This window comes from Rosa chinensis, chromosome 1 (genome assembly GCF_002994745.2).
Source record: "Rosa chinensis cultivar Old Blush chromosome 1, RchiOBHm-V2, whole genome shotgun sequence".
Lineage (NCBI taxonomy): Eukaryota > Viridiplantae > Streptophyta > Magnoliopsida > Rosales > Rosaceae > Rosa > Rosa chinensis.
Window position 1 is genome coordinate 47,669,519 of NC_037088.1, and position 13,299 is coordinate 47,682,817.

The 13,299-nt window shown below is 35.1% G+C and overlaps 1 protein-coding gene and 1 long non-coding RNA gene across 2 annotated transcripts; one reads left to right on the forward strand and one right to left on the reverse strand.

The window, feature by feature from the left end:
* Positions 1 to 667: 667 nt before the first annotated feature.
* LOC112168302 (receptor-like protein EIX2) lies at positions 668 to 6,318 on the reverse strand. Its single transcript, XM_040507112.1, has 2 exons — positions 2,912 to 6,318; positions 668 to 1,436 (listed from the first exon to the last, which is right to left on the reverse strand). Exon 1 carries the CDS (start codon positions 6,316 to 6,318, stop codon positions 2,956 to 2,958), a length of 3,363 nt encoding a protein of 1,120 aa, XP_040363046.1. The 3' UTR covers positions 668 to 1,436; positions 2,912 to 2,955.
* Positions 6,319 to 10,640: 4,322 nt separating this feature from the next.
* LOC112181539 lies at positions 10,641 to 13,091 on the forward strand. The gene is made up of 3 exons (XR_002928938.2): positions 10,641 to 10,991; positions 11,802 to 12,051; positions 12,772 to 13,091. It is a non-coding gene; the product is annotated as an uncharacterized LOC112181539 (long non-coding RNA).
* The last annotated feature ends 208 nt before the right edge of the window (positions 13,092 to 13,299 follow it).

Genomic DNA, 13,299 nt, shown 5'->3' on the forward strand with positions numbered 1-13,299 from the left:
ATTTGATCAAAGAAACATGATATGGTTCGTTTCAGATTGGCAAGCCATCTTGTAGACTGTCTAGCTGATAGATTGAGAGTTGAAATATTGGAATTTTATCATAAATTTTCTTCAGTTTTCATTTTAATGCTTTGCTATCATTTTTGCAACTGCTTTTCTCTATTCGTAAAAAAAAAAAAAGTCTAGCGATGTAAAAGATATTGTTGAGAAATGAGGTTCAAATTATAGGTTTTCCTGAAATTTAATTATCTGTTGTCATTACCAAGCCATGTAATTTTGTTAATATCATCAAAGAATGAACGCAAGGTGACAAACGAGGAGGTTCTTTAAAGGTACAATCATATTGAAATTATTCTATGCACCGACGGTGTAAGTGAGCCAACCCTTATAAAATAATCTCAACCTTTGATATTTATTATCAACTTTAGTGTATTTAATGCAATCTAACCATTCATTTATGTTGGTGCAAGTGCACGGCGGTGCTCTGAATAATCTCTCTCATATTGAAATTATTAATAATCTCTCACAATCATAAAGGTTCTCATTTATTTACTGGCAAGTCTCTTGTGATTCAACTGACTACAGTAACAGTAGAAATCATTTAATAAAAGAAAATTTTTGCAGAGATGTCTAAATAGAATCAGATAGAATAGTTATATGCAAGGCAAACAGTTGACTGGAGAGTTCTCCAACAAGTTCCTACAGTAACGGTAGAAATCATTTAATAAAAGAAAATTTCTGGTAATGAATGAATTGGAAGAATTTATGTGAGACAGAGTGGAAAGAATTGGAGGAAGCAGATCACATCCCCATTGAGGTCAAGTTTCTTAGATTAGAGAGCTTGTCTATTGTTTCCAGCCAATCCGAAGTCTTTGATCGGCCCAAGTCAGGTCCAGATATTTTAAAGAAAGACGAGGGAGCCAATTGAGGTTTTTGTACAGCCTGAGTGAAGTGGTAATAGCGAGTTTATAATACTGCTGGTAAGGTTTCCAAGCTGATGATGTGGAATTTCACCACCTAAGACAGCATTAGAGCTCTAGATATCTTAAAATGGTCAGATTACCAATGAGCTCTGGAATTTTGTTCCCGGTGAAGTCATTGGAGTTGAGCTTTAGGTGTCTTAAATTGGACGTGGATCAAATGAGCGCTGGAATTTGGCCCAAAATGAAGTCATTGTGACTGAGGTCCAAATATTCCAACTGCTGCAACTCAATGAGTTTAAGACTGCCTTTACCTTTGAAAAACTCACCTTGTGGAGAGACTCCTCCAAGATGAAGTTGATTGATAAGGTCCGTCTGGGGGTCACAGTAGTCCTTCCCATCTGCAATAGTCTTGATTTTCGGCTTTGCTGCCGAATAAAGAAAGTCACTTGTAGTCATCCACCAGGTCTTGTTTGATAGCTAGGAGTGCATCCCTCTCCCTCTCCACGCACTCTCTCGTCACATTAACGTGGTTGTGGTCGAGGGATAAGGAAGCGTTGATATTGCGTGGACATGTTTCAAGCACCTTCTGGCCTCCATAATAACAATTAAATAAAAACGAGAGTATTTGAGACGAAAGAAGAAGCTCATGCCATACAAGTATTTATATGGCTGTCCATTCTTCAACAGTACATTAATTTAGAACTTCCCAGTGTGCATTAGTGCTTTAACAGTTATCATGCCAACAGTTGCTTTCACTTGCAATTCATTGATGTTGGAAACATGGTAAGCTCAAGTAACTTACCTAATATGGCACATTGCATCTCATCTTCAGGCTGCTGCCCTTTCTGCACTCGGATTGGAGAATACACCACAATCAGCACTAAAGGAATTATGCTTGAAGCCAAAAGGAATACTGCTGCTGGACACAAGTGAGAATAAAGGCTTAGGTACTAAATGTGACACTCATCATTCCAACATATATAGGTTCAACGCAAGGTTCCAAACCAGGGAAGTTGAAGCTTCACACATTATGGTGATGTTTGATATGTGTTGGTTATTTTCCGGTGCGCTAGTTTGTAGTTAAATCTTTATTTTGTTTGACCCTATACAAATAACTTTGAAAAAACATGGAAAAAGAAGAAGATTAGTTTGAGATTAGTTGTAGAAGGCAGTTGGAGGAAAAGATGTATAACAAAAGCATGCAATATGTGTATAGATACCTGTCTATTCTTCTTGATGAAAAACAGTTGAATTCGAGAAAGAAAACCTTAAGATGCAGTCTCTAATCACTAGTCATTCAGTAGTTACTGAGCGCATACATTATCATTTAAACTATAGTACTGCAAATTTTTTTGAAATAACACTAGCTAGAATAGAAATTATTCAAGGCAAAGAGTTGATTGGACCAACAAGTTTTTACAGTTTTTTTTTTTTTAGGAAGCGGAGTAAAAGCTAACTCATTGCTCTTACCCGAATTTATTGAAAATCAAATAAAAGATACATAGCAAGGGGGACTATGCCAATACCTTGCCGGGATAAAATACAAGCTGAAAAGTACAATAATCAAGAAAGGTAAAATAACTAACTGAGCACATCTCTAACATGATTATGAAGAAAATGACCAACTACCAATTCCAACTATTCTGATACTTATCATAAATGTCAATGGTACTGAGGGATATGAGGGGTAGCTTCTTATTGAAAACTAATACAATGAGACATGGAAACCAAACTTCACAAGGTAGAGACAAAAGAAAGAAAAACATGACCGAACAAGCAGGGTACTAAACACTCTGTATACTTGAGAAGACTTGAGCAGATGATTGTACAGCGCAAGTATGTGATGTGCTCAATTGAAAGGAAGCGCTTGTTTCAGAAGCTGGCGCTGTATAAAACATGAGTGGAATAGCATTAGTCGATTAGTAGCTAGGAAAAGACAAACTTATAATAACCAATTATTCCAACGATGATGCAGTATAAAAAAGCTATCTATGATGAACACACAGATGTAGAGAAAGAGAGAGATTACCGCTTAAGATTGTCCACTAAGCATATCCTTTAATTGCCGTCTGATCAAAGCTACCCTCACATAAAGCCAATCATTTAAAGCATTCAAGAAGTTGTAGTATGCATATCTCCATGACCGCTTGAATATCAAGCTCCCACAGACAACCCAGAATCCAACAGCAAATCCAAGTCCCAGACTTATGTAAAAGCCCGGTGTGATGAGCTCATCTGGATCTTCTTGATCACTCGAGACATTTGGCCCACCAGTTCCCTCTGGATTACAAGCTTCAAGTGGACGTCCACACAATTGAGGATTTCCAGCATAAAAGGATGGATCAAAGCTCTGGAGCTGAGTGCCAGTTGGAATTTCACCAGACAAGTTGTTATATGATAAATTCATGTAAGTAAGTCTATCGATCCGAGCAAGGCTTGTTGGAATCCTGCCACCTATCTTGTTGCTAGACAAATCAAGAGAATCTAGTGACTTCAACTTTCCGATCTCTAGAGGTATTTGTCCAGTCAAATTGTTCCTTGAAAGATTCAGAGAAACGAGCCCAACAAGATGAGTGATTTCACTTGGAATCTCCCCAGTTAATCTGTTACTTGAGAGATCAATTCTCTTGACTAGCCCCAGAGTGTTTTTGTATGAAGACATTATTCCTTTCCACATGAAGGTTGCATCATCCTCATAATAATCAGATGGCATCATAGGTGCTTCCGCTTCCGCCATATCAGCAGGCGAAGGTGCTTCCGCCATCCCAGGTGCTTGTGCATAAGATGGATGAAAAGAATGTCTGATGGTTAGACTTGAATTTCCTTCTCGAGTTAAAGAAGTCAAATTATTGAGGCATTTAGGTATAGCTCCAGATATTTCATTCACAGAGAAATCCAAAATCTGAATGTGCGTTAAATGACATAACTGTGAAGGCAAACTCCCTCTAAACTGATTAGATCGAAGCATTAGTATAACCAAATTTGGAAAACTAACTCCCAACCATTCAGGGACTGATCCTAAAAGCTGATTATCTCCAAGATCAATCACTTTTAAGCTCTTACAATTCTTCAAGGATGAAGGCAATTCTCCCACAAGTTTGTTGCTTCTCAATTTCAATGTTTCCATTCGAAATAAAGTGCCTATAGTGGTTGGGATTTTCCCGGAAAAAGCATTGCTACTCAAATCGAGTAGTTTTAGGGAGACCAAATGCCTCCAACAATCTGGAATTTCTCCTGAAACATGATTGCCTGAGAGATTAAGAAACTTTAAACTCTGAAGCTCTGAAGTAACACACAAGGATGTCATGTCTGAGAACTTATTATTGGAGAGATCCAAATATGACGCAGCTAATAAACTTGACGGTATTGAACCTTCGAATTGGTTCGAACCAAAATGAACTTCAACTTCATATGATGATGAAACCTTCAATTTTGAACTCTCAAATGTTCCTCTAAGTTGATTATGAGAGAGATCTATTGCATGAATGTTACCAAAGAGACTCCAGAACCAACTTGGAAGGACATTTGAAATTCCAGCATAGGAGATATCAAGTTTGGAAAGACTTTGTTGAGTTCGAAGCCAGTTTGGGAAATATGTCCCCATCTGGCAAGACCTCAAACTTAGAGAGCCCAATTGAAAAGGAGGAACCCAGTCAGAATTGACATTGAAAACTAATGGGTTATAGGATAAATCCAATGCCTCCAGTGCAGACAATTTTGAAAAATGAACTTCCGAAATTACCCCTTCTAAAGAATTCTTACTAAGATTCATATTGGACAATTCTGAGCATTGTCCAATACTTTTAGGTACTGTCCCGTTTAATCGATTACCGGAGAGGTCTAATTTATGCAAGGCTGACAATTTCCCAATACTCTCCGGTATCATCCCACTAAGTTGGTTTCCCTGTAGATACAACTCTATCAACATTGACATTTGCCCAATACTCTCTGGTATCATTCCACTAAGTTGGTTTCCCTGTAGATACAACTCTCTCAACAATGACATTTGCCCAATACTCTCCGGTATCATTCCGCTTAGCCTATTTTCTTCGAGATCTAATGTCTTCAATGAAGACAACTTTCCAATACTATCAGGAATGATTCCACTCAACTGGTTTTCAGAGAGATATAATTCCTTCAATGATTGAAAGTTTGCAAGATTAGGCAATGACCCAGCAAGATCATTTTGAGATAGATACAATCTCTCCAATGAGTTTTGAGTACAAATAGACAAAGTTTGAACAAATTCAGAGAACTGTCCATGTAACCTATTGTCTGAAATGGCCAAGGTTCGCAAATTACATAACTGGCCAATGGATGCTGGGATTCCTCCTTCAAGTTGGTTATTAGAGAGGTCAAGATATGCAAGTGAGCTCTTGTTTTTGAAGACATCTGGAATCAAACCACTTAATTGGTTGGAAGAGAGGTCAAGATATGCAAGTGAGCTCATGTTACTGAAAGCATTCGAAATCAAACCACTTAATTGGTTGAAAGAGAGGTCAATATGAACAAGGGTGGTATTGTAGTTGCACAACCATTTGAATATTGAAGAACTGACAGCAGGATTTTTGGACAAATCAACACTTACAAGAGAATTGGAAGAATTTATGTGAGAAAGAGTGGAAAGAGTTGGAGGAGGAAGACTACATAATCTCAAGGTCAAATTTCTTAAATTGGGGAGCTTGTTTATTGTTTCCAGCCAATCAGAAACCTTAATTAGATTGGTAGAACTCAGGTCCAGGTATTTTAATGATGAAAGATGTGGGAGCCAATGGAGGTTTTCTACACCATGAGTGATGTCATTATACCCGAGATTGAGATACTGCAAGTGAGTAAGGTTTCCAAGCTGATGATATGGAGTTTCATCACCTAGAAAATTGGCAGACATATCTAGATATCTTAAATTGGTCAAGTTACCAATGAGCTCCGGAATTTTGCTCCTAGAGAAGCCAATGAAATTGAAACTGAGATCTAGGTGTCTTAAATTGAATAAAGAACAAATGATTGCTGGAATTTGCCTGAAGGGATTGTGACTGAGGTCCAAATATTCCAAATGCTGTAACTCAATGATTTTAGGACTAATCTCACCTTGCAAATAGGTCAACAACGGTTCTCCATTCAGATGAAGTTGAATAACATGGCCAGTCTGGTGATCGCAGTGGACTCTTTCCCATCCGCAACAGTCTCGCTTTTTGGCTTCGCTTCCCCATGAAGAGAGCAGGTTGTATTCATCCACCAGGTCTCCTTTGATAGCAAGGAGTGCATCCCTCTCCCTCTCTAGGCATCTTGCCGTCACGTTAGCATGGTGGTGGCCAAGGGATAAGGAAGCGTTGATATGCAGAAGAAGCACAATTGATATTGCATAAGCATGTTTGAGCCACCTTCCCAACTCCATCTTAATTAATGTAATCAAGAAGATGATGGAATAAGAAGCACAAATGCACTGCAAATATTTATATGATATCTCAGAATACTATCTTTGTATGCAAATCATTCCCTATTTATAGTAATTCGTCAGAACAATTAAACCAAGGATTTCATATCTGAACTAAGCCGTGAAACAGAGCCACAAGTTCATATAGGGCAAAAGTGGAAAGAAGGAAGAGAGTATCCTCTACTTTGAGCATTAACTGACATGACTAGAGTGTTGACTTAATAATTGCATGAGAGTCTTAGTGGAATGTTGTTATTGCAATTATGAGGATCATTTAGTAAAAGAGAAATTTTAAATACACACCCCTAATCACTTAATACACATCCCTATTATTTTATATTTCAAATTAGATTTTGTAGGTAGGTTAAATGACAAAAACAGACATCTATACATTCTAGAAGAAAAAAAATAGTCATATTTTCCTTATATTATTCTATTTAAATATTTATGTATAAATAGTTAGATAAACACAAAAAATTTCTATACATGGCCTCCCAATTTAATACAAGAATAAAGTTAGAAACTATCTAATTTAATTTTTCCTTAAATAAATTGTAATTAAATGAGGTTAGAAACCATAATATTTAGAATTTCAAAATCAATGACATTAAATATTTTTAAAACATATCACTTTACTCCCATTTTTTAGTTAATTTCCTTTTTTGTTCTAAGAGTTATGATTAATCAATTTATTTTCTAATATGAAACATCACATGTAAAAAAACTTTGCAACTGTTAATTTGTTTGATCCCTCTAATGACAACTTTTTAGTTCCATTACTGTGGAGAAAGTGAGAAACTATTGATATAGTTTTGGTTGAATGTTTAACTCATAATTTTATACTTGATTAACATGATGTTTGATGGATGTGAGCTCAAATAACACAAAACCTATTTATATGCATCTATTTAAAGGGAACAATAATAAATCTTTATGGATTTCTCAATAACAAACGCAAGTAATCAATATTGTCATTTACAAAACGTCAATATAATAGAATATACTAGTCGTATTAAATAGTAATCCTAATATAGTAAAAAAGTAGGATATTTCATGATTTTTTAGATTAAGGATATTTTAGGTACTTTGGGTTGTGTATTTAGTAAAATATTAGAATGAGAAATTAAATGAGCGGTGTATTAAGTATGGAGTGTGTATTAAGTAATTAGGGGTGTGTATTTAAAACTTCTCTTAGTAAAAACAATTAAAACAAAGAGAACTTTTGCTTATAACACAAAAAAGCTGAATGACACTGTGAAGTTGTCAGATTTCTCAGAATAAGATTAAGCTTGCTTAACGTAAATAAGCTTGTGATGGTGGTCAATAAGCTTAATGTAAAGGAGACGCAGCAATAGACAGCCACAACTTAATAGATAACAGGAAACATTGGACCCAAGTATCTCTGTTTGATACTACTGCTGGAATCTAAAGAACTATATTTCCACAATGAAAAATGTGGTTAGGTATTGCTCACAGAATCTTCCATATTAGTCGTGATCGGTTTATTTGTACAGAAATTGCTCATAGAAAAACCTTGTGATAAGAAGTCGGAAAGTGGAGAGTAAAATATTGATTTCTTGAACAGAGTCTGTGTGTTACCATTACAAAAAAAGAGATGTATATGAAATACTCTCCTGTTATCAGAGTAAAATAGTGATTATGGCCAGTAATTACCATTACGGCATTACCTTTTCATGTTGAAATCAGTCAACAAGTTCAAGAAAACACAAAAATAGAGATGAAAATCATATACTTTGTTTTCCTTTATCACTTTGTTTTTTTTTTTCCTTTTTTCTTTTTTCCTAAACTAAATACTCTGCATAATAGCATAGTGTCAATGGATCCATCATCCATGTAAAACAATTCTTTCTTAAAATTGTCAGTACAGAAATACATATAGATCTAAAAATTTCCTCTGGAACAATCCTTCCTCTCTGGGATTGAAGTACTGGATTCAAATTACTATCAAACACAAAGTAGCATTTTGTCTAGTTCTGTTTTCCAAGGAAAAAAATGATCTGGGATGATAGAGATAAATTAGCTATATAGAGGCACAATATCAAAGTTCCTAGAGCCCCTGATAATTGTTTGCCTTCTTACCATGTCCATGAGGCAAGATTCTAAAAGTTGATGGGTCAGATTTGCTGGTTCCTAAAGAAACCTTGACCGTACAAGAGGTAATTTGTTAGTGAAAATCATCTACACTACTAAAGGCCACCATTCAATTGTCACCCCTTTCCATCAGTTGAGTTGTAATTTGGGATTCCGACTTACTAATTGCATGATAATTAGAGTGGAAAGTTATTGGAATAAGGAGCACCTAAATCTGCTACTATTGCTTTTTTAGCCGGCGTCACTATCATTAGGAAATTGCATCGTATCTGCTACTATTGCTGTAATAGAAGACACCTGTGCCCACAGGAATTAATATTTGAACGTAAAGGAGACACAGCAATAGACAACCATGACTTAATAGAAAACAAGAAAAATTGGGCCGAGTATTGACTTGACTTGGTGGTGATATTCAATCTCATTCTGCTGCTTCTGCCAGAATCTAAAGATGTTGTAATTTCCAAAAAGAAAATATGACCTAGTATTGACTTGACTTGGTAGTGATATTCAATCTTCCATGATAGCCATAATTAATTAAGACATAGAGCTTGTGTTTAGAAATTGCTCACAGAGAACCTTGTGGGCTTGTGATAAGATTAATTTCGAAAAATTTCAGAGGAAATGAGTCATCTCATTATCAAACTTAGTATATTAGAAAGTAGTAACCCACTAATACCGGTAAATAACATTATTTTTCATGTTGAAATCAATGAACAAATTGAATTAAATAAACAAAACAAGAGATTATGCGAGGGAAATACACTGTTTTTGTTTTTATCACTCTGTTTTAGTTCCAAAACTAAAAAGCATAGTTTGTATAGGAATTTTTCCTTTTTATTTGATTTGATCCCTTGTGCACTATACAGTATCATTTCGGAATTGTGTAGTCTCTGCTACTGTAGCTACAATTCTACAATTGTATAACCATACGAGTTATTATTTCAACATGCAATGCAATTGTTGCCTGATATTGACTTGACTTGAGAAGCTGCACTCAATAGAAATACTCTGCTTTTTTTTATCACTATGTTTTTCTTGTTAAAGTAAATAACATAAGTGAATCCACGCTAGACAGTTCTTTTTTAAAACTGTCGGTACACAAGATGTATATTCATGTAAAAAATATCTCCTCTCATACAACCCTTCATCTTTGAGATTGGACTACAGGGCTGAATTTACTATAAAAGACAATTAAGCATTATGCCCAGCTAGTTTTGCTTTTGAAAAAAATTTAGCGTTTGATAAGGCAATATTGTTAAGGCTCATCTTTCATTATAGAATCCTACTGTAGAAACGGTTAACTAAAACATGATCACATATAATAGCCAACAGCTTATTGGGACTCTCAACTCTTTTATTCGATCTTCTCAGTGGAAAGCATATTCCATGAAAGAAATTGCTCTGGCTTGATCAATTTGATCCCTTGTACATCGTGATTCCACTATACAATTACATTGAAAGACATTAGAAAAAAAAAAACAGTTGTGGACCGTTGGAGGAAAAGATGTTCAGAAGCGTGTGATTTATGGACAGATACAATTTCCTTATATTCTTTGTGATGAAAAACAGTTGGATTTAAGAAAAGAGCTCGAGTGATGGTCAATCGTTAATTAAAATTTTTTTTTTTCGTAGTTATTGATATTGTCATTTCAATTTTATACTGCAGAAATTTCTACAATATAACTAACCTGAATTTTGTCCCAAAAAAAAGAAGAAGAAGAAGAAGCTCGAGTGTTGCAGTCCATAACGAATAGGTTTTTTGTAGTTATTTATATTGTTATCATATGCAGCAGAGATGTCTAAAATAGAACTAGCTAGAATAGTTGTATGCAAGGCAAACAGTTAGCTTCAGAAGTTCTCCAACAAGTTTTTACAATAACAGTACAAATCATTTAGTAAAAGAAAATTTCTGGTACTTTACCTTAAAACCTCAACGATACAAGAGGAGATAGAGGTGTAATAGGAGTGTCCTGGATAATTATCAAGAAACTGTTTCATGGAAGACTAAACTGTTTCATATTCTACATATACTAAATGTGAATCCACTGTTCATCACTGTTCATAGGACAGTGGAGTGACGGTTTTGCCCTCTCTGTTTTCTCCTCAGTACGGGCTGCCATTTTTCTTGAGCCTTCTTAGTCGATCCTCCACGGCTGTTCACTGAATAAGATTCTAAGAATATGGGAGAGTACGATATTGGAATACAGAGGAGAGGAGATGAAGGCAATAGAAGATGCTACAATATTGGAATAGAAAGAACTAAAGAAGAAGATGGGAAGTTGGTCTGAGTTTTGATAAGTACTGGACTCACCGTTTTTGTGCGAAGGAATGGGATGAGCACGAACAAGGTGACACTCAGTTGTTGAATTTTGATCTGAGGAAGAAAAGCGCGAATCTGGGCATTTGGTTTTCTTTTTTTTTTTGGTTAATTGGTAATCTCTTTATTCAAAGCACGATCTACTGCATGAATGGTTCTTCTTCTCTGAATTTCTTGACTGCCAATTCTAATCCCCTTAACGGAGGTAAACCCGTAAACCTTTTTTGTGTTTGGAAATTTGATTAATGTTTGTTCCTTTTCTTTGTATGATTGAAACATGGTTTGTTTTCCTTATGATTGGTCTTTCATATGATCATTTTTTCATCTCGATTTCATGTATTTGAATGAGTATATATTATGCAGGATAACAAATGGATGGATGGATGAATGGATTTATTGATTTTATTTTAAGGAATTTGTATAGAGGAAACCATATCCGAGTAAAAGAAATCAGCTTTTCAAACTTGCTCATGTTATCCATGATTTTGTTGTTAAAATTCGAAACAGCTATATGCAATTTTTTTTTTTTTCTGTTCTGGGGTGATCTACCTTTAATTCACAATAGTGGATGATCACACTAAAGTATTGCAAGGATATACATTAGTTTTGAAGCAGCTATAGGTAAATTGTAATGTTTCTCCTGTGTCCTGGAATTATTACATGTATCTACACTCTTAGCCTTTATTTTTGCATTAGTTCTTAATTGACATGAACGAATATACGAATCCAGTCTTAAGCTTTTGTTCCATCGGATTTATTTCAGGCTCAGTTGCTCATAGAACACTTAGTGTGTAACTTTAAATGACAGGAATTAACATTCACAGGCTAAAAGTCGATGTAAGATATAGAGTTACAATGATCTGCCACTTTTTTGGCGATCACGTCACCATGCTTAGATGTTAGAGTTTCTACAAAGTTCATACCCCTTATTTTATGCTTTTGAATTTGAACATAACTCATGTGTGATACATGGCATGATTATCTTTTGGCTTATATCTATTGTTTTGAGTTGCAGTGGCGGTGGCTATGTGGCTTATGCTCAAGTGAACTCAAGATTGTGACTTGATCAGTAGTGCACCTCATGTGGAAAGAAAAAAGGTCGGCTGGAACAATTTTCTCAAGGAATCTGAAAAATTTCTCATATGATGTTCATGTCGTATCTCCTCGGAATTATTTTGCATTCTCCCCTTTATGAGCAAGTGTTACCTGTGGAACTGTGGAGCCTTTGGAGCATTGTTGAACCAATTCGTAACATAGTCAGAAAGGTAATTCACAGTAAGATAATATAGCTGTTGAATATCTATCTCTGTTTTCTGGTAAACATTATTTTGCTTAGTGTTTATTAAACTGTTATCAGAGTCTCCGGTTGACTACATGCCAGTAATCCTTGAAGTGATGTTTACCTGGAAATTAGGTTCATATCCCTGCAGATAAATTTCCTATTAATTTTTATGATTGCAATGCCATTTTTTAAAAAAGGAACAGCTTTATCCCATGTATCTACAAAATCTGTTATGTTCTTATCTATTTTTAATCAATATGAAATGCAATCTCTTTGCAGATAATATCCCTATTAATTTTTATGATCGCAATGTCATTTTAAAATAAATAAATAAATAAAAAATAATTTTATCCCATGTATCTACAAAATCTGTTTATGTTTTTATCTATCGTTAATCAATATGAAATGCAATATCTTTGCAGTATTGGTTCCTTGCTTAGTTTCTGTGCACAGTTTGTTTTTCCAAAGTAAATAGTCACCTGATTGACAAATGAAAGAAATGAATAGTAGATAATTCTTTTGGGTACCTATTATTAGTATGTTGTTGATCTCTGTGTACTTCTGAAACCATCCTGACTGCATTAGATTACCATTCATTTTCGATGTCATGTGTAAACATGGATTCCATTATTCAGTATTTATGGCCTTTGCCTTTTGCAAAACTCTCAAGTCAACCAAGTACTAAGCTAAAATTTTCTGGTAGTGACGGAGAAATTCAAGGAGGTGAATGATACTTTCAATCATGCAAGCATGTTTGAAGTGGACCGACTTGATGCTATTCTTCTCATCGAAATTGGATTGATACAAGATGATGCTGGATATATAGATGGAGTCGTCTAGAGTTTAAAATCGCCGCAGGAAATTCAGTATATACTGTCGTTATGTCCCTGAAGTTTATTGAACTTTTCAAACATAGTTGTTTCAATGGATTTAGATATACGGGAAGAAAGCATAGCATCAAGTAGTTTACTCCTCTAAACTTCTAACTTGATTACTGTTGGTATTAAAGTATGAAAAAGTGAAGAAGAATGCTCAGCCTGTATTCCTTTTTTAATTTGGTTTCGTTTTCTTTTCAATTTTGTTTTGAATTGGTTTGGCTATTTGGATTCTTACTGTTCTGAAACTGTGAACTTCATTCGATTTTTATTGTTAGTTTAATTAGAAACTAGACACCAAACACACCCTATGGGTGTGGATAATTATGTGGGAAGTTATTCCACAGAATGTGGAG

Excerpts from the sequence above, each read along its gene's own strand:
- LOC112168302 (XM_040507112.1), bottom strand. The coding sequence starts at position 6,318 with ATGGAGTTGGGAAGGTGGCTCAAACATGCTTATGCAATATCAATTGTG.